This window comes from Pseudorca crassidens, chromosome 7 (assembly GCF_039906515.1).
Source record: "Pseudorca crassidens isolate mPseCra1 chromosome 7, mPseCra1.hap1, whole genome shotgun sequence".
Taxonomy (NCBI): Eukaryota; Metazoa; Chordata; class Mammalia; order Artiodactyla; family Delphinidae; genus Pseudorca; species Pseudorca crassidens.
In genome coordinates, this window is record NC_090302.1 from 24,466,494 (window position 1) to 24,493,163 (window position 26,670).

General features: G+C 39.9%; 1 protein-coding gene and 1 long non-coding RNA gene across 5 annotated transcripts in view; one reads left to right on the forward strand and one right to left on the reverse strand.

Moving 5' to 3' along the window:
* Window positions 1–26,670, reverse strand: part of ELP1 (elongator acetyltransferase complex subunit 1) — a 65,904-nt gene that overhangs the window by 10,970 nt on the left and 28,264 nt on the right. For 2 of the 4 annotated variants that reach the window (XM_067743718.1, XM_067743719.1), the window contains exons 17-33: window positions 25,914–25,967; window positions 25,716–25,821; window positions 24,769–24,884; window positions 24,326–24,399; window positions 23,503–23,581; window positions 23,321–23,400; window positions 21,622–21,759; window positions 21,427–21,512; window positions 20,747–20,895; window positions 20,048–20,171; window positions 19,022–19,119; window positions 17,344–17,545; window positions 15,190–15,251; window positions 3,651–3,713; window positions 3,207–3,267; window positions 1,330–1,443; window positions 545–656 (exon numbers count right to left, since the gene is read on the reverse strand). In XM_067743718.1, the coding sequence (XP_067599819.1) occupies window positions 545–656; window positions 1,330–1,443; window positions 3,207–3,267; window positions 3,651–3,713; window positions 15,190–15,251; window positions 17,344–17,545; window positions 19,022–19,119; window positions 20,048–20,171; window positions 20,747–20,895; window positions 21,427–21,512; window positions 21,622–21,759; window positions 23,321–23,400; window positions 23,503–23,581; window positions 24,326–24,399; window positions 24,769–24,884; window positions 25,716–25,821; window positions 25,914–25,967 (1,718 nt within the window). The remainder of the gene's footprint in view (window positions 1–544; window positions 657–1,329; window positions 1,444–3,206; window positions 3,268–3,650; window positions 3,714–15,189; window positions 15,252–17,343; window positions 17,546–19,021; window positions 19,120–20,047; window positions 20,172–20,746; window positions 20,896–21,426; window positions 21,513–21,621; window positions 21,760–23,320; window positions 23,401–23,502; window positions 23,582–24,325; window positions 24,400–24,768; window positions 24,885–25,715; window positions 25,822–25,913; window positions 25,968–26,670) is intronic. The other 2 variants (XM_067743720.1, XM_067743721.1) reach the window with 2 other exon arrangements.
* LOC137227590 (uncharacterized) lies at window positions 1,439–5,876 on the forward strand. The gene is made up of 2 exons (XR_010944918.1): window positions 1,439–4,664; window positions 4,707–5,876. It is a non-coding gene; the product is annotated as an uncharacterized lncRNA (long non-coding RNA).

Consider the following 26,670-nt stretch of genomic DNA (forward strand, 5'->3'; position numbering starts at 1 on the left):
CTCACAGGTCTCCATTCTGAATTCCTAAAGCACAATTTGGTTTAAATATATAATCTTGCATTATATACTTTTGTTTCCCAAGGAAGAGTACAAGCTCTTATAACTCACATCTCCTTAAAAGGTTTTGGTAACATCCACTACAACTAGCTCGATTATACTTCTGACAAGTTGAATTTTGAATTGAAGAAGTGTGAAATCTTTTTTCTTTATAATCTTTATATTTTTCTCAGTGCCTACACATTATAGTCACTTAATATTTCTTAAATGAATAAAGTTAGATGTCATATATAAACTGAGTACCCAGTGTAAGCGCCATGTGGTTGATGGGCAAACACACAGGCCACGAAGTTGCAGCAGAAAACATTTCAAAGCTGAGTCTAATCTCTTAGATATGCTGCGAAGGTCCTTGCACAGCTTCCACGGGGCCTTGAAGAATGTCCTCCCCCTCCTGCTGCACTGTCCTGTTGGAAAACTGACCTATTTACTTGTACTTTCTCCATATACCCAGGGCATGGTCAATGTGCTGAATAAACATGATACATACGCTGATATTCTGGAGTTACTGTGGGAATATTTGCCACTCATGTCACTGCCACTCATGACACTGCTAGTTTCAGAGAAGAGATCTGACTCTTGACCATGGGGTGCCTCATCATCTAGAGGAGAAGAACCAGACAGCATGAAAACTACCTGCAATGAGGGTTTACCTTCAGTGGGGTAAGGGAACTACAGTTAACCAGGTCATATCTAAGGACATGAAAACTAGTACAAAGTCGATCTCAAAATGAAATAGATAATATATACAGTTTTATTACTGTAAACTAGTACTTTACCAAACTTCTTTATTCTTTTTACATAAAAAATTTTTACTTACTTATTTATTTATCTAGCTAGCTGGCTGCGCTGGGTCTTAGTTGTGGCATGTGGGATCTTTGTGGCCATGTGCAAGATCTTCGTTGTGGCATGTGGGATCTAGTTCCCTGACCCGGGATCGAACCGGGGCACCCTGCATTGGGAGTGCAGAGTCTTAACCACTGGACCACCAGGAAAGTCTTTTTTTTTTTTTTTTTTTTTTTAAAGCAAAGGAACTTCTGGAAATGAGGAGATCACTGTGTAAATACAGTAGTCTGCTGCTCTGGTCGGGGTGTGGAGAGAACGTTTGGCAGACCTCTGCCCATTGGTGCCTGGTCCTGCCCACAACAAAGACCCTCACAGACCCTCAGAGGCCTCGGACTTCCACTTGGCACAGTAATCACACTGCGTGCTGAGACAAAGCGCAATGCTGGCCCCCCCCCCCCCAAGCATTGGTGTCTTCAGGTGGGCACTCACCCAGATGCACCTGCTGTGCTTGCTCCTTGAGCTCTCGTACCACCAATAGACGTGCTTTATGGCGACTGAAGGTGGCTGTCTGAGAGTCCAGAAACGCCATATAATTTTTCTGGGCTAAGGGTGCAGATGGAAAATAATTTGAGCACGTTTAAACAAAGAGATAAAACTAGAGTGGGAGTGGTTAGTGAGGGAGTTGGAGCTTAACAAAGAAAAGAAGTTACCAGGTTTTTCAAGCAAGAATTTTTTCTTTAATGAGAAGTAACCAACATTGCTATAGGAGAAAGAACTAGAGATTGAGATTCCAGATCTTAAAGTTCATCAACATCATCCTAGAGGGCTTCCCTGGTGGCGCAGTGGTTGAGAGTCCGCCTGCCGATGCAGGGGACACGGGTTCATGCCCTGGTCCGGGAAGATCGCACATGCCGCGGAGCGGCTGGGCCTCTGAGCCATGGCTGCTGAGCCTGCACGTCCAGAGCCTGTGCTCCACAACGGGAGAGGCCACAACAGTGAGAGGCCCGAGTACAGCAAAAACAAAACAAAACAAAACATCATCCAAGAATACTCTCTACCACTAAACTTACAAAATCACCTGAACAAAAGACTTGGTATGTAACCCAAGAGAAGACTAGTAAATAAAAGGAGTGCACAGGAAGCTGCTAACAAAAATAGGAGGAAAGTCTCTGAAATGCTTCTTAAACATATAAGTATTAGGTCTTTGTAGTTTTTCATCTACAAATACCCAATACTTATATGTTTAAGAAGCACTTTTTCTAGGTTCTAATTAGTGGAGAAAAATCCAAGAGTGGGCTAGATGGATTGTTATAGGGCCAGGAAGGATGCTTCCAGTATCCAGTTAGGAGTACCTAAAGTGAATGATACACAAAGAACCCTCCCAGTTTTGAGTAGGACAGGGTAGTAGAGAGCAGGCAGGGTAAGAATATAAATACATGTTAATGTCAGAAAGGCCAGACATTACTTACAGGGTAGACTGTGCAGAGCTTAAAATCAACCTCTACTCCCAAAGACTTTTATAAGTCCAACTGATGTCCTTCTTTTACACTTTGCAAGGGATATAGCGAACACCAGAGTATTCTAGAACTGATAACACTCATCTGTTATTGAGGAACCATCTGCAAAGGTTCTTCTTTTTATTATTATTTTCTGGGCCGCGCCACACTGCATGCAGGATCTTAGTTCCCCGACCAGGGGTCAAACCTGAGGCCCCTGCAGTGGAAGTGCAGAGTCTAAACCACTGGACCACCAGGGAAGTCCCTTCTTATTTTTAAAAAATTTTTATTTTGAAAAAGTTTCAAACCTACTTAAAGGTTGCAGTAATTCAATGTACATACATATACCCTTCACTTAGATTTATCAATTATTAACATTTTGCCATATTTTTGGCTTCCTGTTTCTAAACACACACATTTTTGTGGAACCCTCTGAGAGGAAGTTGCAGATATGATTCTTCCCTCTTAAATACTTCAGCATCTCTCTCTTAAGAATCAGGATATCATCTATATAACCACAATACAATTATTAAATGCAGGAAATTAACCATTTGATACAATATTATCTAATATACAGTTCATATTTGAGTTTACCAACTATTCCCAAAGATTCTTAATTGTATCTTATCACAGGTTTTTAACATTCAAATAAGTTATGTGCTACTATTTAGCAACATACCGTATTTAAAAACCATGTTCAGAAGTAAATTTCACACCCACTGGAGAACTCTGATTGACTCGATATAATGAGTCCTTTCATCACTGACATGATTAAAGGATGTAATAGCACAGGCAGTACTCTCCCGTCTCCCTCTCTCCCAGCAGTTCTATACTTCCAAATCAGGAATTCTATCTAAATGTAACCCTCACCTTCTAAAATGGAAGGCTTTACGTTGGTTTCTATAATATCTGGTCTGTTATATTTATGTACCTAAAAAAAAAAAAATACAACAATTTTAGGCAGGAAAACTTCAAATCACTGGAAAGTTAAGATACTTGGAAATGGATCACTTTCAGAGGTGACAGGATATTTTCCAGAGGAGTAGGCCTCCTATAAGGTAGCCAATGAAAACTCAATTCATTTCAGTAAAAATTAGTAATATTTCATATTTAGAGGACTAATTCCAAACATCAAGAATAAACTTTTTAAATGGTTTAAGAAGCACTGCTTATCCTTAGACCAGGAACCTGAACTATTTCTAACAAATTTCAGTAGCTCCGAAGACAAGGGACTGCGGCTGACGCTGTCTCCCCTGTGCAGGCTCTTGCTCCGCTTAGCACTTCATGCAGGGAGGAGTTTTGAAGTCCTCTTACCAGTCTCAGAGCTTCTTCCCAGGCAGCTCCTTCTAACAGCAAGAGCACAGCTTCTTCATAATCCTGACAGGGGAACATCAAGGAAGGTAACAGGCTAATGGAGCAAGTGTGTTAGATGCCACCATAATAAACTGCAAAACTGCCCACAGAGCTGCCTCCCTCTGCCTTTCCAGCCTATCACTCACAGTCCCAGTTGGTGGGACTGGCCTAGAGTACATGCTCGATAAATATTGATGCAAGAGACAAAGGAGGGGTGTCAATTCTGGAAATGATCACAAAGCACAAGGTAAGCATCACCTCTCTACATCCCTGAGCATCAAAACCACGAGAAAGACTGTTAGAAATGCCCATTTCCCCCGCTGCGCCTCCAAATCTGATTCCAGAGGTTTAGGTGGACTCCTGAATTGACAAGTGCACACTCTGGAAAAATGGTAGACTAGAATAGTAATCTTCTAAACCATTTTTTCTTTTTTAATGTTTATTTTTTTATTTTGAACTTCAAACTTACAAAAAACTGATGAGTGTAATAAACACCTGCATACCCTACAGTCTTTAACCATTTGTGATGCTTGTACCCTTATCACTAAACACTTTTGATCATGTACCCCAATACATAATTAGTTAATGTACTTAAAAAGCATATAAAACAAAACACGTTTTTAAAAGATGAAATATATGAGGCAACTGGCTGAGTTTCTTCAAGTAATCTCTGTTATAAAAAGGTGTATACATTAGATAAAAAGGTGTATACATTAGATAAAAGGGATTTAAAGGACATAACAAAATGCAATACCTGTCCCTAGACTGGAATCTAATTTGGATCGATCTACTGTAAACAATTTTGGAATATTGAGGGAACTTAAATTGTAATTATTAGATGAATTAAAATGTGTCAACATGGAGAGATGAAGATCATAACCAAACACACCAAATTTACAAACAGAACAAACAGCATAATTTCATTTTGGTTAAAAATACGTGTGTGTGTGTGTGTGTGTGTGTGTGTGTGTGTGTGTGTGTGTGTGTGTGTGTGTGTGTGTGTGTGTGTGTGTGGAGAGAGGGGGTGGGGAAGAGACTGAAAGGAGAGAGAAAACTCTAGAAAGAAAACAAGAGGTGCTAATAATAGCAATCTCTGAGTGGTAGGAATGAGATGTTTTTATTTTCTTGTATGTGCTTTCAGCACTTTAAACAATCTATAATACATATATACTACTTTAAATAGGTTATTTTTAATTAAAAAGATTGATTAAACATTTTCTTCCGAGAGCCCAAAGGATCCTTGCAGGCCTGTACCACGTGTCCCAGAGGAACGCGGTAGGATGTGTTTTGCTTGACTGGCAATGTGTGAGTGTGTTTTATTGAGATCAAATTCACATAACATACACTGAATGATTTTAAAGTGTGTAATTCGATGGTGTTTACTGTATCACAATGTTGGTAACCACAAGCTCTCCCTTTCAAAATTTTTTTATCATCACATAAAAACACTCCATATCCATTAACCAATCCCTCCTTATTTCCCACTCCTCTCACCCCCTGGTAACTTCTAACCTGCTTTATGTCTCTCTGGATTTGCCTAATCTGGATATATTGTAAAAAAGGAACCACACAATAGGTGACTTTTTGTGTCTGACTTATTTCACTTAGCATATGTTTTTAAGATTCATCCAAGTTGTACCATCTACTGGTTCTTTGTTCCTTTCTTTCCCCTTATTTTTTTTGATTGTAGTAAAATTTAATATAAAATTTACCCTTTTAACCATTTACTGTATAGTTCGGTGGCATTAAGCAAATTCACACTGTTGTGAAACCATCACCACCACCATCAGTCTCCAAAACTTTATCTTGCAAAACTGAAATTCTATATCCATTAAACAGTAAATTCCCATGTTCCCCTACCCCCAGACTCTAGCAACCATCATTATACTTTCTGTCCAGATGAATTTGACTACTCTAGTTACTTCATGTAAGTAGAATCATACAATATTTGTCCTTTTATGTGAGTTATTTCACTCAGCATAATGTTTTCAAGTTTCATCTAAGTTGTAGCATGCATCAATTTTTCATTCTTTTTTATGACTGAATAATATTCCTGTGTGTGTGTATCTGTGCATGTATGCACATATCACAATTTATTCATCTGTTCATCTGTCATTGATGGACATTTGGGTTGTTTCCACCTTTTGGCTATTATAATGCTCTAAAAATATAAACATTTGTATACAAGTTTCTTTGTGGACGTATGTTTCCATTTCTCGAGTATATATTTAGGGGTGGAACTGCTGAATCATATGGTAATGCTATGCTTAACTTTTTAAGGAACCACCAAACTCTTTTCCATAGCAGCTGCACCATTTTACCTTCCCACTAGCAATATACAAAGGTTCCTATTTCTCCACATCTTTGACAACACTTATTTTTCATTCTTTTGATTAAAATGATTCTAGTGGGTATGAAGTGATAGCCCACTGTGGTTTTGATTTACATTTCCTTAATGAACAACGATGTTGAACATCTCTTCATGTGGTTAATGGCCATCTGTATATCTTCTTTGGAGAAATATCTATTCAAGTCTTTTGGCCATTTCAAACAAAATGAGTTGTTTGTCCTTTTGTTCTTGAGTTGTAAGAGTTCTTTACATATTCTGGACATAACAAGGAAACTATAAACCAATATTCCTTGTGAACAAGCAAAAAAGCCTCAAGTAAACTTTCGAATCCACCAATATAGGTCATACATTATGACCAAGTTGGGTTTAACTCAGGGATGCAAGATTGGTTTAACATTCAAAAGTCAGTGCAGATGAGTGATCAAGATGGTGGAGTAGTAGGACATGAAGCTCACCCCCTCCCACAAATATATCAGAAATACACATACATGTGGAACAATTCTCACAGAATATCTACCAAACGCTGGCAGAGGACCTCAGAACTCTGAATGAGCAAGAAAATCTCCCTGTAACTGGGTAGGACAAAAGAAAAAAAAAAGAGAGAGGAATCGGGACAGGACCTGGGCCCTTGGGAGGGATCTGTGAAAGAGGAAAGGTTCCTGTACCCTGGGAAGTCCCCTCACCAGTGGGGAGATTAGCTGGGACAGAGGGGGAGCTTTGGAGCCTGGGAGGAGAATGCAGCAACTGGTTTGCAGCAGTAGAATGGAGAGACAGACAGTGCCACCGCCCTGCACTCCCCAGCCTAAGACACATGTCCTCTGGTATGGGCGGGAGCTGGGTGTGTAAACTTGGGCTTCAGAGATGAGACCCAGGTAGACAACTGGAGTGGGCTGCACGCAGACAGCCTGAAGGGGCTGGAGTCTGGTGCAACCACACCTGGGAGTGCACGCGGAGGAAAGCTAGGCTGCTTTAGAGGCCAGGTGCCATTGTGTGGGCGGTGCGTGAGGGGAGGGGCAGGACCTGCCACTACAGCCTTTTTCCCTGCAGGAGCTCTCAGGCAGCAGAACACCGCCTACACGAGCTCCAGGAGCGGTCACGAGCAGCGACTGCCCTTTGGGCTTTAGGAGTAATCACCAGCTGCCACCACCACCCTTCTGGACTCCAGGATTGGTCGTGAGCTGCCTCTACTCCCTTTGCATGCTCTAGGGGTGCACGTGATCTGCCAGTGCCACCGAGAACCCCAAGACCAGGCACTAGCTCCCATATCTGCACACCCCCTGTCAAGGGGATGATGGCCAGCACATGCTGAGGAAAGAGGCTACAGGTAAAAAAAAAACAGCCCTCATGGGACTTTACTGGTGGTCTAGTGGTTAAGAATCTGCTTCCAATGCAGGGGATGTAGGTTCGATCCCTGGTTGGGGAACTAAGATCCCACATGCCACGGGACAACTAAGCCTGCATGCTCTGTAGCCCGCATGCCACAACTAGAGAGAAGCCCCTGCGCAACTAAAGAGGAGCCCATGCGCCGCAATGAAAGATCCCACATGCTGCAACAAAGATCCCACGTGCCACAACTAAGACCTGATGCAGCCAAATAAATAAACAAATAAATAAATAATAAAAACTGCCCTCGCACCAAAAATATTAAACCCACACAAGATACACAGGGACAGACCCACATATAAATAGCCCTCCAAGACGAGTAGCTAACTGTTTCTCCTAAACTCACAGAATAAGAGAAATATAAGTAAAATGAAGAAGCAGAGGAACCACTCACAGTTAAAAGACCAAGAGAATTCCCCTGAAAGAACAAATAAACAGACCTCTTCAGTCAAACAGACACCAATTTCAAAAAGGAGATAATGAAAATACTGAAAGAATTAAGGAAGGCTACTGACAGAAATGCAGAGTACTGTAAAAAAAAAAAAAGGAACTAGAAACTATAAAGTATAACCAAGAAAAATTAGAGAAATCATTTGCTGAGATGACAACTGAACTAAAAGCAATGAACAGCAGAATAAGTAATGCACAAGAACAAATAAGTGACCTGGAAGATAGCAACAGAATAATGCAAATCACCCAATCAGGACAGCAGACAGAAAGGCAAATTAAAAAAAAAAAAGAAAATGAAAGCAATATAAGAGACCTATGGGATAATATAAAGCATGCCAATGGGGATTGAAAATGTATTTGAAGAAATTATGGCTGAAAATTTCCCAAACATAAAGAAGGAAACATATCCAGGTATAGGAAACACAGAGGGTCCCAAACAAGGTAAGCCCAAATAGACCTACACCAAGACATAATACAAACAGCAAAATTTAAAGATAAAGAGAGGATTCTAAAAGCAGCAAGAGAAAAACAAAGAGTTAATTACAAGGGGACCCCCATAAGGCTATCAGCTGATTTCTCTACAGAAACGTTGCAAGGCCAGAAGGGAGGGGCAAGATATATTCAAAGTCCTGAAAGGGAAAAGTCTGCAACCTATGATACTCTACCCAGCAAGATTATCATTTAGAATAGAAGGAAAGATAAAGAATTTCTCAGACAAGCAGAAACTAAAAGAATACAGCAATACTAAACCTATCCTAAAGGAAATACTGAAAGGTCTTCTCTAAATAGAAAAGAAGAATATATAAGAAAGAGAAAATCACAATTGGAAAGCAAATCACCTAAATAAGCCAGTACAGAGATTAAAAAAAAATTTTTTAATTTCTGTGAAAGTGATAACCACAATAAACAGCAAAAGGATGAACATGAAGATGTAAAAGAGGACATCAAAATCATAAAGTGTGGGGGAGGAGAGTAAGAAAATGTAGATTTTTTTTTCATTTCCTAGAATGTGTTTGAGCCTATATGACTAGCAGTCTAAGGCAAGCAGATACAGGATGGGGTTAACATAGTGGAAAAACAGGGTAACCACAAATCAAAGACATACAATAGATTAAAAAAACCAAAAAGAACCTAAGTATAACACAAAAGAAAATCATCGAACCACAAAAGATAAAAAGAAAAAGGGACAAAGAAAAAATATAAAATCAACAGGAAAACAAGGTTAAAAAGGCAATTAATACATATCTATCAATAATTACCTTAAATGTCAATGGACTAAATGCTCAAATCAAAAGACACAGAGTGGCAAACTGAATTAAAAAAATGAGCCTACAATACCTGCCTGCAAGAGACCCACTTCAGGGCAATGAACACACAGAGATTGAAAGTGAGGGGACAGAAAAAGATATTTCATGCAAACGGAAATGACAAGAAAAGTGGGAGTCACAACACTCATATCAGACAAAATAGACTTTAAAACAAAGTCCATAAAGGATAAAGACGGACACTATATAATAAAAGGATCAACACAAGAAGAGGATTTTACACTCGTCAACATATATTCACCTAATATAGGAGCATCCAAATACACAAAACAAATACTAACAGACATAAAGGGAGAAACTGACAGGAATACAATAATAGTAGGAGACTTTAACACCCCACTCACATCAATGGACAGATCTTCTAGACAGAAAATCAATAAGGCAACAGAGATCCTGAATGATACAATAGAACAGTTAGACTTAATTGATATTTTCAGGGCATTACATCCCAAAAAACCCATAATACACATTCTTTTCAAGTGCACATTAAACATTCTCTAGGATTGACAACATACTAGGGCACAAAACAAGCCTCAACAAATTTCAGAGTATAGACGTTATCTCAAGGATCTTTTCTGACCACAATGCCATGAAACTAGAAATCAACCACAGGAAAAGAAATGAGGAAAAAAATGACTACATGAAGACTAGACAACATGCTACTAAAAAACCAACAGGTCAATGATGAAATCAAAGAGGAAATTAAAAAATACCTTGAAACAAATGACAATGAAAACACAACCATACAAAATCTATGGGATGCAGCAAAACCATTTCTTAGAGGGAAGTTCATAGTGATACAGGCCTTGTTCAAAAAACAAGAAAAATCTCAAATAAACAACCTAATCAACCACTTAAAACAATTACAAAAAGAAGAACAAATAAAAGAATTATAAAAAGTAATTCATGAATAAAAATAATGCATGAAGTAATTCATGAATTACATGAAGTCAGTAGAAGGAAGGAATTAATAAAAATCAGGGAGGAAATAAAATAAAGATTTAAAAAACAACAGAAAAAAAATCAATAAAACAAAGAGCTTGTTCTTTTAAAGGGTAAACAAGATTGACAAGCCTCTGGCAAGACTCACCAAGAAGAAGAGAGAGAGAACCCAAATAAACAAAATAAGAAATGAAAAAGGAGACATGACAACTGATACTGCACAAATACAAAAAACCATAAGGGAATACTATGAACAACCATATGCCAACAAATTGACAACCTAGAAGAAATGGACAAGTTTCTAGAAACATAGAACCCACCAAAATTGAATCAAGAAGAAACAGATAATTTGAAAAACCAATCACTAGAGGTGAAATAGTCTGTAATTAAAAAAACTCCCTACAAACAAAAGTCCAGGACCAGATGGCTTCACAGGTGAATTCTACCAAACATAAAAAGAAGAACTTATACCTATCCTTCTCAAACTCCTCCAAAAAACTGAAGAGTGGGGAACACTCTCAAAGACATTCTATGAAGCTGCCATCATCCTGATACCAAAACTGGACAAAGACACCACCAAAAAAGAAAATTTCAGGCCAGTATCTTTGATGAATACAGAGGTTAGTGTTAGCAAACTGAATCCAACAACACATAAAAAAGATCATACACCACGACCAAGTGAGATTCATCCCAAGTTCCCATGGATGGTTCAACGTACGCAAGTCAATTAATGTGATACACCACATCAACAAAAGGCAAGACAAAAACCAATAGATGCAGAAAAGCATTTGACAAAATTCAACATCCATTTATGTTAAAACCCCTTTCCAAAGTGGGTATAGAGGGAACATATCTCAACATAATAAAGCTATTTATGACAAACCCACAAGCAATATAATACTCAATGGTGAAAAGCTGAAAGGCTTCCTGCTAAAATCTGGAACTAGACAAGGATGCCCACTCACACCACTTCTATTCACCATAGTATTGAAAGGCCTAACCACAGCAATCAGACAAAAAGAAATAAAAGGTATCCAAATCGGAAGGGAAGAGGTAAAAATGTCATTATATGCAGATAACATGATCCTATACATAGAAAACCGTAAATACACCCCAGAAAAACTACTAGAACTGATAAACAAATTCAGCAAGGTAGCAGGATACAAGATTAACATACAGAAATCAGCTACATTTCTTTACACTAACAATGAAATATCAGAAAGGGAATGTAAAAAAACAATACCTTTCAAAATCACAGCCCCCCAAATAAAATACTTCGGAATAAACCTGACCAAGGAGGTGAAAGACTTATATGCTAAAAGCTATAAAACATTAAGAAAGATAATTGAAGATGACTCAAAGATATGGAAAGAAATCCTATGCTCTTGGATTCAAAGAATTAATATTGTTAAAATGGCCATACTACTGAAAGCAATCTACAGATTCAATGCAATCCCTATCAAATGACCCATGACATCTTTCACAGAACTAGAACAAATAATTGTAAAATTTGTATGGAACCACAAAAGACCCAGAATTGCCAAAGCAATCCTGAGGAAAAAGAAGAAAGCAGGAAGCATAACCTTCCCAGACTTCAGACATATTACAGAGCTACAGAAATCAAACCAGCATGGTATTGGCACAAAAACAGACAAATGGATCAATGGAACAGAATAGATAGCCCAGAAATAAATACACACAACTACTGTCAATTAATCTTCGATAAAAAAGTCAAAAATATATAATGTGAAAAAGACAGTCTCTTTAGTAAGTGCTGTTGGAAAAGTTGGACAGCCACATGTAAACTGATGAAGTTGAAGCACACACTACACAAAATAACCTCAAAATTGTTTAAAGACTTAAACATAAGACATGACATAATAAAACTCCTAGAAGAGATCACAGGCAAAACATTCTCTGACATAAATTGTACCGATGTTTTCTTAGGACAGTCTTCCAAGGCAATGGAAATAAAAACAAAAATAAACAAATGGGACCTTGTCAAACTTACAAGCTTTTGCACAGCAAAGGAAACCATAAACAAAACAAAAAAACAACCTATGGAATGGCAGAAAATATTTGCAAATGATGTGATGCACAAGGGCTTAATTTCCAAAATATACAAACAGCTCATATAACTCAACAACAAACAACCCAATCAAAAGATGGGCAGAAAACATAAATAGACATTTCTCTAAAGAATACATACGGATGGCCAATAGGCACATGGAAAGATGCTCAACATCATTCATTATTAGAGAAACGCAAATCAAAACGACAATGAGGTACCACCTCACACAGGTCAGAATGGCCATCATTAAAACTCTATAAAATAACAAATGTTGGAGAGGATGTGGAGGAAAGGGAACCCTCCTACACCACTGGTGGGAACTAAGTGCGGCTGCTATGGAAAACAGTATGGAGGTGCCTCAGAAAACTAAAAATAGAATTACGATATGAACCAGCAATCCCACTCCTGGGCATATATCCAGACAAAACTGTAATCCAAAAAGATACATGTACCTCTATGTTCACAGCAGCACTATTCACAATAGCCAGGACATGGAAACAGTCTTAATGTCCATCAACTGATGAATGGATAAAGAAGATGTGGTACATATAATACAATGGAATGCTACTCAGCCATATAAAAGAACAATGGTATTTGCAGCAACAAGAGATTATCATACTAAGTGAAGAAAGTCAGAAAGACAAATACCACATGATGTCACTTATATGTGGAGTCTAAAATATGACACAAAAGAACCTATGTATGAGACAGAAACAGACTGACACTCATAGAGAACAGACTTGTTTCCAAGGGGGAAGAGGGTGGGGGAGGGATGGAGTGGGAGGTTGGGGTGAGCAGATGTAAGCTATTATATATGGAATGGATAAACAACAAGGTCCTGCTGTATATCACAGAGAAGTATATATTCAGTATCCTATGATAAACCATAATGGAAAATAATATATAAAAACGAATGTATATATATGTGCAGCCGAATCACTTTGCTGTATAGCAGAAATTAACACAACATTGTAAATAAGGTATTATCCTTCAATTAAAAAAAAGAAAAAACATAAATACAATTCACCCTATCACTGGTCTAAAAACAAAACAGAAAACATCTTAGTTTAAGAGGCAATCAGCAAACTTCAATACCCGTTCATGATAAAAACTCTCAGAACCAGAAATAAAAGGGAATTTCCTCAACACAAGTGGGCTAGGATTGGCAAATTTTTTCTGTAAAAGGATAGTTAATATTTTAGGCTTTCTGGGACTTTCATCCAGACTGTCTCTGTCACAACTCTTCAACTCTGTGGTTTTAAGTGCAAAAGCAGCCACAGACAATGGGTAAACAAATGGTGGGGCTATGTTCCAATAAAACTTTATGTACAAAACAGGTGGCCAACGAGATTTGGCCCTCCCAGGTTCTCACACCTATTAAACTCCCAAAAAAGCTAGCAAACATCACACTTAGGGTGAAAGACTGAATTTCTCCAGCTAATAGCACTCACTGTAGACAAGGCCAAGAGTTAAAAACTCTATAGGGGTCCATACTTACGGAGATTCCCACACTTTTGTGAGTTTTTTACCTCCAGGAGCCCTACCAGAACTTCTCACGGTGTCTACGTACTTCTAGCAGGGGGAAGGGAAAAGCAGACATTTGAAAATACTGACAAGACCTGCACTCAAGTGATTTTGGCAGAGCCTAATCAAAGTGGGTTTCACCAGGGCCTAACCAATGTGGAGGCAGGGAAATACCCAACTCCAGCCCCCTCTAACCTTCCTGTCCTACCTAAGAAGTGAAAAAAGACTGAGAAGCACTGGTGAAGTTCACAGATGAGGTACATGCTCACTTCAAGACTGCCAGCTAATCACAGGACTACAGAACACTTCTCCTACCCAACCCCCAGCCTCATCACCATATCATTAAAGACCTATTTATCAGATTTGCTTTAACCCAGTATATCACACACATTAGGCTTCTGACAGAAAATTACAAGGCATACAAAAGGGATTAAAACACAGTTTGAAGAGTCAAAGCAAGCATCAGAACACGACTCTGATAGGGCAGGGATGTTGAGATTGTGAGGCTGGGAACTTAAGATCAGTACAATAAATATGATAACACCTCTAATGGAAAAAACAACGTCAAGAACAGATGGGTCATGTAAGCAGAGAGTTGGAAATTCTAAGAAAGAGTCAAAAAGAAATGTTAGAAATCAAAAGCAGGCATCTTATCCATTTAGTTAACCATCTTAGGTGGGATATATCTTCATGTTTTCAGCTCAATCACCCAACATATTTTCTTTCCAGGATCTAATGATATCACATTTTAGTTACCTTGTTTCACTGACTCGTATTACATGAAAGACAATGAAGTATTTTAAAAGCACAATTTTGTTATGCAGATGTGCCCACTAGTGACAACTGTAACAAACACTTTCTCATCAAACGCCAAAACCCTAGAGGCAGGAATCCCTGGTATTAATTGTGTACCTGTGTCCTGTTAAGTCTGTGACAGCACATAGGCTTTATTATTTTCATAATAAATCCTAGAATTCTATCAAAAGCTGGTGTAGGTACTTATCCTTATAATCTGGTGGGAAATTGGAACCCATCAAGCTGCCCGAGGTAAAAGAGACATTTCCAACAGAAAGAACGGGAGTGAAAGCCGAAAAAGGGTGTAACGCTCCATCCCTTTGGTTGAGAACGGTCTTTTCTCATTGTTGCTACTTTGGTAAGTTAATATAAAAGGTATAACTCCCTTCAGATTTAATTTATACTTTCTACCAAGGTCAAGCCACTAGTGCATATTGTAATAGTGTTCTTTGGCATTCTACCTCACAGCAAGTGTAACTACTTAGAGATATACTGAATTTAGATTACCAAGTCAAGCCAGCAAGATGGGAGACCCTCAGGGGAAATACTATCTCTGGATTTCCTAAATACCCACAGTTCCTTTAATTTTCATGATCACTAAGGTACTTGCTTGTTGATTGGGGGTGGGGGAGGGGTGTGGATGGGAGGCACTGAGTTTACCTGGGCGTACTGTTCCAAAACTGTGGCTGCGTCGCCGTGCTTCCTCTGCTCAGCTAGCTTTCCTGCAAAGACAGTAAGCATCTGAGCACAGTCGGCTTACTAAGAACGGTATTCCCAAAACTCAAGTTGAAACGGTTTCAGGTGGTACTATTTAAATCAAAATGGTCCCCTACAAATTGGAGATTGAGCTCTACAGAGTATACATTCAAAGTGAACTGCTTTAAAATGGCATTTTCAAAAGTGTTCTCCCAGACTGCTCGAAGGATCATAAAAGGCAGGACCAAGAAACCATTCTCAGGTCAAGTACGTTTGTGAAGCACTGGGTAAGGTAGAGTTAAGCATTCTTTTGCTGAAATGCTTCATTAATATGTCTTTATTGTGTATCAAACTATATACTTTGTGAATTTCTATGAGAGAGAGAGGCAGGAATACCATGGGGTCCTATCTTAAATGGCAGTTACAATCAAAATTTAGCATGGGATGTGAAAATCACATATAGTCAAAATCAGTCATGAAAAATACAAAGGCACACATGTGGGAAACTGACCTAGCGTCTCGCACTAATCCATTTCTTCCTCTAATAGGAAGAGGCTGCTGTTTCTTTGGTTGCGCACTAGATGGGGGTAGTTGGCTTATGTCAGGGGTCTTGCAGTATCTTCAGATCTGAGACTCATTCTCAGCCCAGTTGAGATAATTACACTATGAGAGGCACACAGAACCCAGAGTTAACTAAGTGGCTGGCAGAGTCACGTCTCCCATTTCATGCTAACTCCAGGGCATATTATCACTGTCAAAACCAGGAAGAGTCATCTCCACTGTTTCAACAGCTATCTTTTCTTCCTTTTGGTGACTTGTGTAAACTAAGTTAAATGTACACATGAAGTGACTCCACCCTGTAACATTTCTCAAAAATCTTTGAGCACTGTCTTCTCCACCTTTTTCTGCTAAGCATCTGGGAGAACTAGGTGCACTCCATTATAAGGCATGACACACAGCAAGCTAAGAGTTGAAAAGAATGTAAGAGAAGATAACAGACACCAAGAACAGAACTAGAAAATTTAAACTACAAATAACAAGTTTCTAGAGCAGAAGTATCAACGGAGCCAGAATGAAGAGTTAATAAGACTCAAATAAGGACTTCTTGGTACCTGTAAAAAGAGTTCAGCTTGGAAACTGAAAGGGCTTATAGAAGAGTCCACAGATACAATAACCAGAAAATGCCAGAAACAGAAAAGTGATAATCTCACACATTTTTATAATCCCAAAGGAAAAAAAAACACTGTGAAATTACTCAAGAGAATATATATGTACATTTAACAGGATGTAGTTTGGATTTTTTTTCAGGACTGCTTTTTATGGGGATATCATAACAATATTTACAAGACTCTTGAAAAGGTGGGGGGAAAATATACCAGCCACTCACTCACTTCAAGCATGGCTGAGAGGGCCAGAGCCGCACCCGTCACTTCTCCCAGGCACTCTGGGAATGCCACTCCACTCTAAGAAATCAGACTGGAATAACCTCACCTCCAGTTCAGGCAATCCCTAGATCCTGACACAGCTAAACTGCCTTTGCTTTCACATTGCTTATACATTTGGCTTCATTTCTGAAAATTGCTATTATGGTTTCCAATGATCTATTGGCTATATTTGAACAGTCCCACCTAGAAATTCATCTTTACATTCTCGCAGGGCACATTGCTACCCAGCTACACTGTACCCGGTGTCCTGTAAAGTGTGAGTTTGGTGAATGAGGTAGAGAAAAGTGTTAGCTAGATCATTTCCAACTTTGAGTGTTCTCTCACGATTCTAGCTTTTCCCCTTCCTGAGGACTGGAATACAGATGTGGAGAAAATCCACCTTCAACTCTCTGCCTAAGAGATGGCAGATCCACACCATGGGAGGACTTGTCAGTGCCATGAGAGAGACAAGTAAACTGCTTTCTTTATTGTGCCATTGTATTTGGGGAGCTCTCGTAGCAGTTAAACTTTTACTCTACCTAATAAGCCACTCCAAATTAACCTTTACCCATGCACATGACAGTGCACCAAGGTGTGCTCCCACCTGACACATGTCTGCAAAACTGCCAAACAAAACCACAGAGACACAAAGCCATTAGAGAAGTTATCTGGGAGAACCTAATGGCGTGTTTACCTGCCAGAGTTCTGCCCAGGCCAGCCAGCTGGTCTTTGGTCAAGTGAAGCTGGGCTGCCACACAGAGAGCTTGCTGCCAACTGCCACAAGCCAGAAAGGCGCTGAGAGCTTTCTCGTGGGCACCAGCACGGGCAAACACGAGCCCTGCTGGCTCACAGAGGTGCTCCTGCAGCAGGTGTTCCCCGTAAGCAATGCTGATGTCCTGGGACAGGAGGAGACAAAGGGTTGGTGAGGACAGGTGATAACTGTTTTTTTAAATCTCCAAGGTAGGCTGCCTGTGTCATTATACTTGAAACTCCCTGGAATGACTTAGAAAAACCCTGTGGATGACCAGTGAATTCAATTTTTCTTCCACTCAGAACCTTACTGAGGATGTGCCATGTATTCATCCAACAAATAATTACTGAGTGCTGTTCAGGGCAGCGGGAGTAACAGAGCAAAGCAAAAAATAAAGCCAAACAAAGCAGAAACAAACAAACAGAAAAAATAAGCAGTAACAAGAACCACTCCCAAGTTCCTGCTCTTGTGGTGAAAGAGTACGGACTTATAAACACACTGTGGTCGACAGCATAATGGCAGATAGTGGTAAAGGGACAGAGCGATGGAAGTGCTGTTTCAGAGGGCTGTGAGGATTAGAAGCCATGTGAAGAGTTACGGGACAGTATTCCACGCCAAGAGCACACAAAGCACCATGGCCATTGGGCAGGAATGGGTATGGAAGGCACAGGAAAGAATAACAAAAAGGCTGGTATGACTGAAGCACAGAGGGCACAGGGGACGAACAGATAAGGCAAATGAGAGCAAAGAGGCAGGCTTTGGCCAAATTCTGTATTCCCCAGGCTCAGTATGAGGCAGGGAATCAGAGGGACATAATACGGGGTCCCTGCCCTTAAGGAAACCCACAGCCTGGTGGGGCAAAAAATCAGTAGATAGCAGATTGATAAATGCCCTTCCCAAGTTTAGAACAAGGTGCTCTGGGAGCTCAGTGTTTGGCACCTCAGCCAGGAACGGCTTTCTGGCAGAGGAGACCCGAGAGTTTAGAAGGACAGGAGGGCTAAAGGAAGTGGAGGAAGAGGGCTGCCAGAGGCAGCTGATGCTAAAGAAGCAGGCAGGGGCCAGATGACAGAAAGACGTGTACAATTTGTGGACAAACTGAAAATGGTGGTGATGATGGCACGGGCTCCATATCCCAGGCTGGCCACCTCACGTCCCAGGTCCTGAGGCAAGGTGGTTCCTCATTTGAAAATTGTGCACAACACCTACCAGGTTGTTGTAAGAATTATAATACATGTAGCTGATAAGCAAAGTACTGCATATGAGAAAAGCTAAACAGATGTTTGTTCAAACAAGCGAACCAAACTTTATGCAGAAATACATGGGAAAGATCAGCACTATTCAGGATGATCGTGAGTTTGGGCTGGAGGAGGGGCAGGATGGAAACTGCCATGGTATTCCCGAGGAGGATCCAGAGACAACACCTAGGTTTCTTGCCTGGGCAAGTTCTTCAGAAGAGGAACAGGTCAGGGCCTTTCTCCCAGATAAGAAGTTCAAGATGAGGCTAATTAGTTTGAAGATAAACCTTGAAACCAAGGACAGTGTCAGGGGCTCAGGAGCCTCATCCTTCTCCAACTACAGCACAAAGCAAAATCAGGAGAGCCTCATTTCACATGCTACACACCTTGTACTGCTGCGAGTTTGGTGGATATAACTTCAGAGCTTCGTTATACAAATTTTTATCTTTTATTAAGTTCAAGCATTCTGGGAAGTACTCCGGTCCTACAGGAATAAGATTCATACACACACAAGCTTGAGACTTGGGAAGCATAATGGATTTCATTTCTACCAATGGTCCCTACATAAAATCAACAAGGGACCTTTTTAAGACCCGCATAATTAGAGTATCTGGAGAACGGGAATGCAGGAGTGTGAGCTTTAATGAGCACCACTGCAGATTCTGAGGTATGAGAAGCGCCAGTTGCAATCAGAGTTCTACTTAAAAGGAATTTTACACCACCCCTGATGAATGACCATCCAGTCCAGTGTTTGCTCAGCCTCCTTAGTAAGAATCACCTGGGGAGCTTATTAACCATACACAGGCCTGAGTCCCGTCCCAGCCCAGCTGAACCAGATCCTCCAAGGAAGCCAGAAGCTGAATGCTTAACAAGCACCCCAGGTGACTCTTCCTTGTCCCCGTCTCAGCCCTTAGGAAAGAGTCATAACTGCTGAAGCGTGAGGCTCCACTACTGGTCAGGGATGGGGTGAAGCACAACACCCGGCATCGTGTTGCTTCGACTCCATATCACTGCCAATCAAAACTGTGTCAGGGCACTGCCAGCAGGCATGGCCACTCAGACAGGCTGGGTTTCCTTCAGGTGTCTGCAAACACCAGAAGAAGAGTGAATTATCAACCAATTTTGATTTTAAGACACTGAAGTGAATTTCGAGGATGATCACTCTTGACTCAGAAGCATCTGCTCTATCTTCTTAGCTATGGAGCTCCTCCCGTTCATTCAAAGACATTTGCTTTACCCTCAGCTTTTCAAAACATACGATAAAAATAAGGTGCGCGTACGTAATTGTTAACATTTTCAGGTGTGGAAATTGAAATCCGTCTGTCTAAACTAACATTTGATTGCAATTTATACCCTCCCTAGTTCCAAAGAATATTTGAAGCAGAAATAAACATACTAACCCTCACACTTACCACATTTGCTGAGGTGGCCAATGGCTTTTTCATACCGTTTCAAATATTTGTCTATAGTGAACCGCTGATAATTCGTTTCCATTTTCTTAAGTGTATTTAGAAATGGAAGGTATTCTTTGGGATCCTAAAAGTTAAAAAAAAAATTTTTTTAAAGGACAATTTTATTGCTCGTGATTATATTACTTATAAAAATAAACATATAATAATTATAGCAATGAAACGAAAGCTACATCATTTTAAAAATATGTAGTGTATTCATATATTAATTATATATAAAACCAAACTACATAAAACCACTTTTGGTAAAAATGCCTTAACATATGGGCATATTGTCCAGGTTCCCAATTTGCACTGGTAAAAGAAGCTACATGATAGAACTGGACTGGAATATGAATCATTTGTTATATTTCCTTTATAAGAGAAGAATTTGTTCACACTTAATGCCTATAAGCTTAAAAATAACCCAGTAATTTTATTTCAATTGCTCAACCTAGCAATCAAAACACTTTGGTAAGCCCAGAACAGCGACAGAGAATGAGCTTGGAAGTATGGGTCCTGGAGACTAACAGTTCTGCCTCGAGGCCTGTCCTCACAGCCTTAACATCAGACCAAACACTGCAGTTTCAGGAGCACTGTTTCATACTACCATGTTCGCATAAACAAAAATGAGAAGTATGTCTAAGCAGTAACTCCACATACCTTCTGTGACTTCTCAGCTACCATGAGGACCAAATCAAAGTTATAGGTCCCAAGAGAATGATCATATAATTCATTAACATCTACAAGAAGCAGCAAATACTTCAGGGCCTCTTCAGCACTCACAGCATCAGGAACAGGTGCAGCACTTCCTATCAGTGTGTAAGAAAACAAAACAGAACAAAACCATTTGGGGAAAAAAGCCACACACCTAGCAACATAACCAAAAAGACAAAGTAATACGTTTTCCTGGCAGAACTGGACACCAGATGAATATATTCTTTTGACTCTTTTTTTTTTTTTTTGCAGTGCACGGGCCTCTCACTGCTGTGGCCTCTCCCGTTGCGGAGCACAGGCTCCAGACGCACAGGCTCAGCGGCCATGGCTCACGGGCCCAGCCCCTCCACGGCATGTGGGATCTTCCCAGACTGGGGCACGAACCCGTGTCCCCTGCATCGGCAGGCGGACTCTCAACCACTGCGCCACCAGGGAAGCCCTGACTCTTGTACAAGCTTTATAGGGCAGCATTCAAAGAAATGGACCCAGGTCTTAAAATGGAGACGAAAAAGCCACACGCCAAATCAGTGATGTGACCCTGGTCCTGGTCAGTGTGATCTCCAGAAGACCGAAGACCCGATGTCAGTTGAGGCCCCGATACACACACTCTGTCAACATGTCTCTACCTTGAAGCTCGTGTACCTTCTGCAGCACAATTTCCAGTTCTGGGGTTGTTTTTTTCACGTGAGAGGTGAGTATTGATAGGCAGTACCTGAAGTAATAAGTGAAGTACACCAGAATAAGGAAGGTGAGCAAGCTGAAGAGAAACAACTACACACTTCTGTTACTCAAAAGATGCCACCTAACGACAGCACACGTACTTGTGAGGATTTATGTTCTCCATGGCTGCTCTCATAGCATCGCAGATAAGGTCTACTTTTTTCCCATCAGGATCGCTGGACAGCTGGACAGTGCTGGTAACTGGTGGAGGGTACATGGTTTTTGTAACATCTTCTTCCCTGCAAACAAGCGTGTATTACAAGGTCACTAACTGAACATATGTCCCAGCTATCAAACTACTAACATATATGTTGGAGTGCCGATGAGGTAATAAATAAAAAATGGCTTTTGGAAGACAGTTTAATTCTAAAAATATTCATATATGGTGAAAAATGGAAAAACTTGCTGAGAAAATGGAAACATGTCCACAGAAGACTTGTATGTTAATGTATACAGATGTTACATTCATAGAGCCCCAAACTGGGTACAGTCCAGGTGTCCACCCACAGGAGAATGAAGAAATAAACTGCAGTATGTTTACACTACGGCATACTACTCAGCAATAAAAAAGAATAAACTAGTGATACATGCAAAAACATGGATGAATCTCAAGATAGTATACTATATGATTCATTTATATAAAGTTCTTGAACAGGCAAAACTGATCTACAGCGAAAAACTCAAAAAAGCAGTTGCCAAGAGGGTGGGGACAAAGAACAAATGAGAAGGGATTTGGGGGAACCTTCTGAGATGAAAGAAATGTCCTCTATCTTGATAGGGGTCAAGATTACATGGAAGTATACCTTTGTCAAAACTCAGTGAATGGTACACTTATAATCTGTGCATTTCATTATATATAAATTTGACATGCAGGGGGACCCCGTACACAAAGAATATGCTCTAGTTAATGTTATGCAAGGTGAGGTACTGACAGGTAAAGTGGACTGATGCCTATAATTACCTCGAAATTTGTCTAAAGTAAAGATGAAGGGTGGGGACTTCCCTGGTGGCGCAGTGGTTAAAAGTCCGCCTGCTAATGCAGGGGACACAGGTTCGAGCCCTGGTCTGGGAAGATCCCACATGCCACGGAGCAACTAAGCCTGTGCGCCACAACTACTGAGCCTGTGCTCTCTAGCCCGTGAGCCACAACTACTGAGCCCACATGCTGCAACTACTGAAGCCTGTGTGCCTAGAGCCTGTGCTCTGCAACAAGAAAAGCCACCGCAATGAGAAGCCTGCACACCACAACAAAGAGTAGCCCCTGCTCACCACAACTAGAGAAAGCCTGCACGCAGCAACGAAGACCCAATGCAGCCAAAAATCAATTAATTTTTTTTAAAAGTGCATTAGGAAAAAAAAATGGTGGATGGACAGATGGGAAATAGTGATAAAGCCAATACAGGAACTGTAGAATCTAGGTGCTGGTACAGGATGCTCACTGGACAATTTTCTCAACTTTTCTACATGTTTAAAATTTTTCATTAAAAAGTTAGAAAAAAATAAAAAAAATAGAAAGTTAGAAAAAAGTCACTGCAGAGGAAGACACCATTTATTTCAATTAATAGTTTTTTATGTACACCTAAAATTAAAGTCAAATAATAATTCTAAATGACATCTTTTAAAGTCTTAGTTTTAAAAAGGGAAAAGACTGAAAATCCAGTACATGCGGCATCTAAGAGTTAGAGATTAAAAAAAATATATTGAAAAGTAATTTTTCTCCTCTATTTATCTGTCTGATTTCCTTAACCAGAAGAGAGAAAATTATGCATGCGATACTCATGAATTATTCAAAATACTTACTTCAATTCTGTGAAAAACAGATTAATATGATTTACAGAATCTATCTGTCTTATGAAGGTTTCCACATTTTCAAGAAACACCTACCCAAGAAAAAAATAAAAAAAGGACAAAACATTTTAGTTCAGATCATCTTAGTTCAAGTCTAAGGTAAGCTATGATAAATATCAGATTTAGAATGTTACCTTAGGGTTATGATCATGAATCAGATTGAGATTAATTCTCAGTTTTCTCATGCATTCAAATGCTTCTTTAAACATTAGTCTGTGAAGAGACAGAAAATGAACAGAGAGGGCATTTCACAAAAAGTAAGCTCCCTGGACTCAGCATATTTTCATAATGATATAAACCAGTTAAAATTAAGACTATAGCCCAACTACTACTGGATTTCTACTCTGAAATCATAGAATGAAAAAAATCAGGTACCAGATTCATTTACCTTCCTAAAAGGTGTGATTTAGTCATCATGGCTGGTTGAGGACTATATCCACACACACGCACACAAAATCATTACGGAACTTAGAGCTACTTTCTTTTTTAACAAAATGTTAGTAAACATTTTCCAATATAAAGTTTCCCCCAAATTCAGAGATTCAGATAATGGATCATTTCCTTCACGACAGTGGCTCAGGCATTTTTGGGTCATAGGCCTTTTTATAAGTCTGCTGAAAGCCTTAGGCCTTCTGCCCAGACAAATACACACAGACACAGGATGGTACAAAAATTCCCTGGGTTCACAGGCCATCTAAAGCCTATATCGTTCCCCTTAGGCTAGGAAGCCCTGTTTCGTACACTGACCCTCATGATTCCTTCTGCTAGGAATGTTTATTACACCATACGATATAAGAATCAAAGTGTGAAGAAAAGAGAGCCTCTGAGAATCTGATTGAAGATATATGTAATGAAAGATTTGAAGACTTTTAAGTTTTAAAAATCTTAATGGAATACTTGCTGTCTTCACACGTAAGTCATAACAATAAGCTAACTAATCATATACATGGTACTTACTTGTCCAACCACTTCCGAATTTGAGCTAAAACCAGGGCTCGATGATGAACAACTTCTAAGTTTCCCCTTGGCATCTTAAAATAAATAAATCAAATCGATAACTTTTTTAACTAAATAGAAAAAAATTAAATACCCAGGATATACAACTTTACCTAACTCTTCTTAGAGAACTAACACAACACTGTAAAATGAGCATAGCTTTGGGAAAATTTAGTTGTGCTCAAAACTTATTTTGACTTTTAAAAGAAGTCTCCCTCTTAGCCTTACTGGGCAGAGCCTGTATTAACACTCCTTTGTATAAAGCTAACAGAGAACATAGGAAGGAAAGGCTTATAATAAATTAACACAAATGATAAAACAGCTTAAAATATAATCCACAAGAATTCTGTTTGCTATTTACTGTCAAATGACTATCAGAAACATAGCCTGAAAAATCAGCTTACCTGTAATATAAGCTTTGTGTCCTGGGGCACAACAGTGACAATGCGTGAACCCCTCTCCACCTTCCGCAGAGATTCCCCATTAGACACATGGCTGCTGCTCAGACCTGCCTGTAATGCTAAAGACACCGTAGGCTAAGCCTTAAGAATCACTGTCAGGACAAGCCACTCTCCACTAACTGCAGCTGAAACTGCATGTTATCCAAAGTAGAAAGAAGCAATTAACAACTAAGCCGCACTGCTCTCTTACTCAGCCTCAAGACCATTAGCCCCTCTGATAAACAATCTTATCCCAGAATTTTGTGCTCTCTCACAGAGCCCTCATGCACATGCCCATACACAACGTCTCAACTGATATGGAAAACACAGGGAGGACTGGGCACCTTCTGTCTTAGTGTCGTATCAGTGAAAGATTCCCTGTTTCCAAGTTATCAATAGAAGCAAAGAAAATAAGTGGGCTTTTTTTCCATAAGAAAATTGTGTGCATGCGCACACAAACACGCTGGGTGGGGGGACGTGGAACACAGAAAAAAATGCAGCCGATTTCCTATGAGCCATGAGATGGAGTCCTTCAGATATACAATGGAGGGTTGCCACAGTGAGAAAAGGAAGATTACAAAGAAGATTGAGCATATTGCCAGTTTGGTGCCTACATGGTAATTCAAAGTAAAATATTAGTTATATTAAAAAATTTCCTGAAAATTGTTTGTTTACCTTAGGATGTGCTGCTTAAGGAAGGACCTCCTTCTCTTTGCTAACTGATGTGGAGTGATTCAACTGAGATATCATGTTGAGATTAGGGGCTAAGTAAATGAACTTTAGAAGTTTTCTCCAGTCTAGGACTCATGATAAAAAGCCAAAGTATGCAACAATCTTAAGTCATCAAGACTTCAAAGGACAAACGATATTAGAACAGGGACTATTTTCTATTTTATACACTGAAAACTTACTTTTCAATGATGCATCTCTCAGGCAAAAACACTGGCAGGTATGGGAATAAGTCGTCAACAATAAAAACTCATCATATACTGCAAATGATGTGATATTTGAAGCAACCTACAAAAGGTCAGGGAGGCAAAGGGGAGAGTTAGCTATATTACTTGGGGCCAAGACTGAAAAAGATTCAATGTCAGAACAAGCCTTGATACCTCAGTGTCATTGATGAAAAAGCGACATCTATCAGTCAGACCGAGGACACATTCCTGCGAAGAAATAAAATATGAAATTACAAACAATTCTAACCAAACTAGTTAAACCCAACTTTTCTATTACATGGTTCCATTGCCCTATGATTTCACATCTAGGTCCTTGTAATGCGGACTGAAGATGCCTAAGATGTGGTTGGTCCAGTGCAAAGTGTGCTATGAGGCCATCCAGTGCATCAGCAAGCCCCGCCGTTTCTATCTCCTATGCATGTCTCAAACGTATCACCTTTTGGCCCCTCACTGCCTCCACTCACAGCCACTTTCACTCTCCTCCCTTTCAACCTACTCTCTACTGGGCAGCCAGAATAACCTTTCAAACCATGAAGCACATCACACTACTCCCTGATTAAAATCATCAATTTCCAATCTATGTTAAATGAGCAAAGCCACGCTCTTTCCCATGGCCTATCACTAAGGACCAGCCATTGCTTCCGTTAGGTTCCTTGAGTAAGCTGAGCTCTCCTAAGCTCACAGTATGGATAGTTCCTCCTCCCTGGAACACTCTCCCTTTCTTAGAGATAGAACTTTCTTTTTCTTCACATCTCAGCACATACACCACCACCTCCTAGAGGCTTTCCCAGACCACCAAAAGTTGGTCTCCCCATCCTCACAGCTACCATCCTCTAACTAGCCTCAAACACTTCTCTATTCTCTACCATTACACCCTGCTCATTTACTTCATTCTCCTATCAGAAGGGAC